Source organism: Hippocampus comes, unplaced genomic scaffold (genome assembly GCF_001891065.2).
Source record: "Hippocampus comes isolate QL1 unplaced genomic scaffold, H_comes_QL1_v1.1 scaffold242, whole genome shotgun sequence".
NCBI lineage: Eukaryota > Metazoa > Chordata > Actinopteri > Syngnathiformes > Syngnathidae > Hippocampus > Hippocampus comes.
This window is the reverse complement of record NW_017805385.1, coordinates 2134044-2135862: the sequence shown is the minus strand read 5'-3', so window position 1 is coordinate 2135862 and position 1819 is coordinate 2134044. Positions and strand designations below refer to the sequence as shown.

Below are 1819 nucleotides of genomic sequence, written 5' to 3'. Positions count from 1 at the left end.
GGGAGAGACCGTGTCTCCCGGCTGGCCTTCCCGGGAAGAACTGGAAGAAGTGGCTGGGGAGAGGGAGGTCCGGGCTTCCCCCCTAAAGCCCTCGCGACCCCACCCTGGATAGGCGGTAGAAAATGGATGGATGTTTGTCGGCGTTCTCGCTCGCGGCGACTGGCAACAGGGTGTGCGCATGAGCACGCGCGTCATGTTTCAGTCAATAAAAAGCCCGTAGCCAAATGTCACCGGTGAGGGATCCGACGTCGCTCTCGCAAACTCACCAGCGCCGGTTTTGACATTGAATTTCATACCACATTAAGCATTTTGTCCTCTGTGACCAAAAAGTCATCAACTTTTTCACTTTGGCCTTGCGCTGTTTTGACAGATTAAAGGATAGCGTCGCTTTTTATCACGCCGCTCCGCCTCGCGACTTCCATCGACGGCGTCGAGCGTGCGCACACAAAATAAATCATGAAGTGGGATTCTGCTGAAATGTCGTTTTTAAAGTTTCTTGCTTTGGGCTTCATGTCATCACAAGGTTTGGTGGATTGAAAAGCCTGCTGGTAGACTTTCCCCCGTGAGGAGAGAGCAAGTCGCGCGAGCAGCAGAAAACTGCTGCTCAAGGCCGAAGCCACTCGGGTGGGGTTCCAAATGTGTGGAAATGAGTTTTGTTGATTTCTGTCTGCAGTGTGGACCTGGGTGTGGGGCTTTGTGTCCATCACCATCATCAGCCTGCTGTCTCTGCTGGGAGTGGTCTTGGTGCCCATCCTCAATCAGTCCTGCTTCAAGTTCCTGCTCACCTTCCTGGTGGCGCTGGCCGTGGGCACCCTCAGCGGCGACGCCCTCCTTCACCTGCTGCCTCACGTGAGTCCGGGCGGCCGCCGCGCGGCGCTTTCGGGGGCCCGCCCGCTCGGTCTCCCGTTTGCCGAGCCTTTTTTGCTTTCTGTCGACAGTCTCAAGGGCAGCACGACCACGGCGACGCCGGCCACGCTGGCGATCTGGCGAGCGACTTTGATGGAGTGTGGAAGGGCCTGACGGCGTTGGCCGGCATTTACCTCCTCTTCATTTTCGAGCATTGTATCGGCATGTTTAAGCACTACAAGGATCAAAGGGTGAGACAAACCGCCACCGGGCCTCAGACTGCCACAATCGTCGCCCCAACCTTTAAAACTTGGCCCTCGGGGGGGCTCGCTCGCTCGCTCGCTTCATTCATCATCTTGAGTGGGGAATAATGACGGCAAAGAACTACAGTCATCCCTCATTTTGAACGGGGGCCAGAAAACCCCCGCGACGGCACGTGCGGTACAGCGCGGGCACGTCCAAAGCCTCGGAGTCACGTCAGCTCTTTGTTCGGCACGCGGGGAAACATCCGCTCTCGCGCATCAACAGCAAACATTGCGTCTTTCCGCAATTTGGCTGCTTTGGGTTTTTTTTTTTTTTTAATTCATTTGCGAAAGACCCGCAAAGCACTGAAGCGGCAAAACATGAAGCGCCAAATGGTTGAGCATTCACCCTATTTCATGACTGTCTGAATTTTCAGCTCTGTGGACTTGTAATGTTTTTCTCGTGACGTTTTACTTGACTGTCTTCGTGTGAAAACACATTTCTGTACTTTCTGCTTGACGTCAAAATCAGCGTGCATTCATGACTGTCTGAATTTTCAGCTCTGTGGACTTGAATATTTTTCTCGTGACTTTTTACTTGACTGTCTACATGCGAAAACACATTTCTGGACTTTCTGCTTGATGTCAAAATCAGCGTGCGTTCGTCTTTTGTCAAAATATAGTCCCAATAGATATAATATACAATCAAGTCTTTTTATTGTTACCAGACG

General features: G+C 52.4%; 1 protein-coding gene across 1 annotated transcript in view; it reads left to right on the top strand.

The window, feature by feature from the left end:
- slc39a10 (solute carrier family 39 member 10) overlaps positions 1–1819 on the top strand; it is a 15241-nt gene that overhangs the window by 9596 nt on the left and 3826 nt on the right. The window contains exons 4-5 of the mRNA XM_019872769.1: positions 674–849; positions 939–1136. Coding sequence (XP_019728328.1) covers positions 674–849; positions 939–1136 — 374 coding nt within the window. The remainder of the gene's footprint in view (positions 1–673; positions 850–938; positions 1137–1819) is intronic.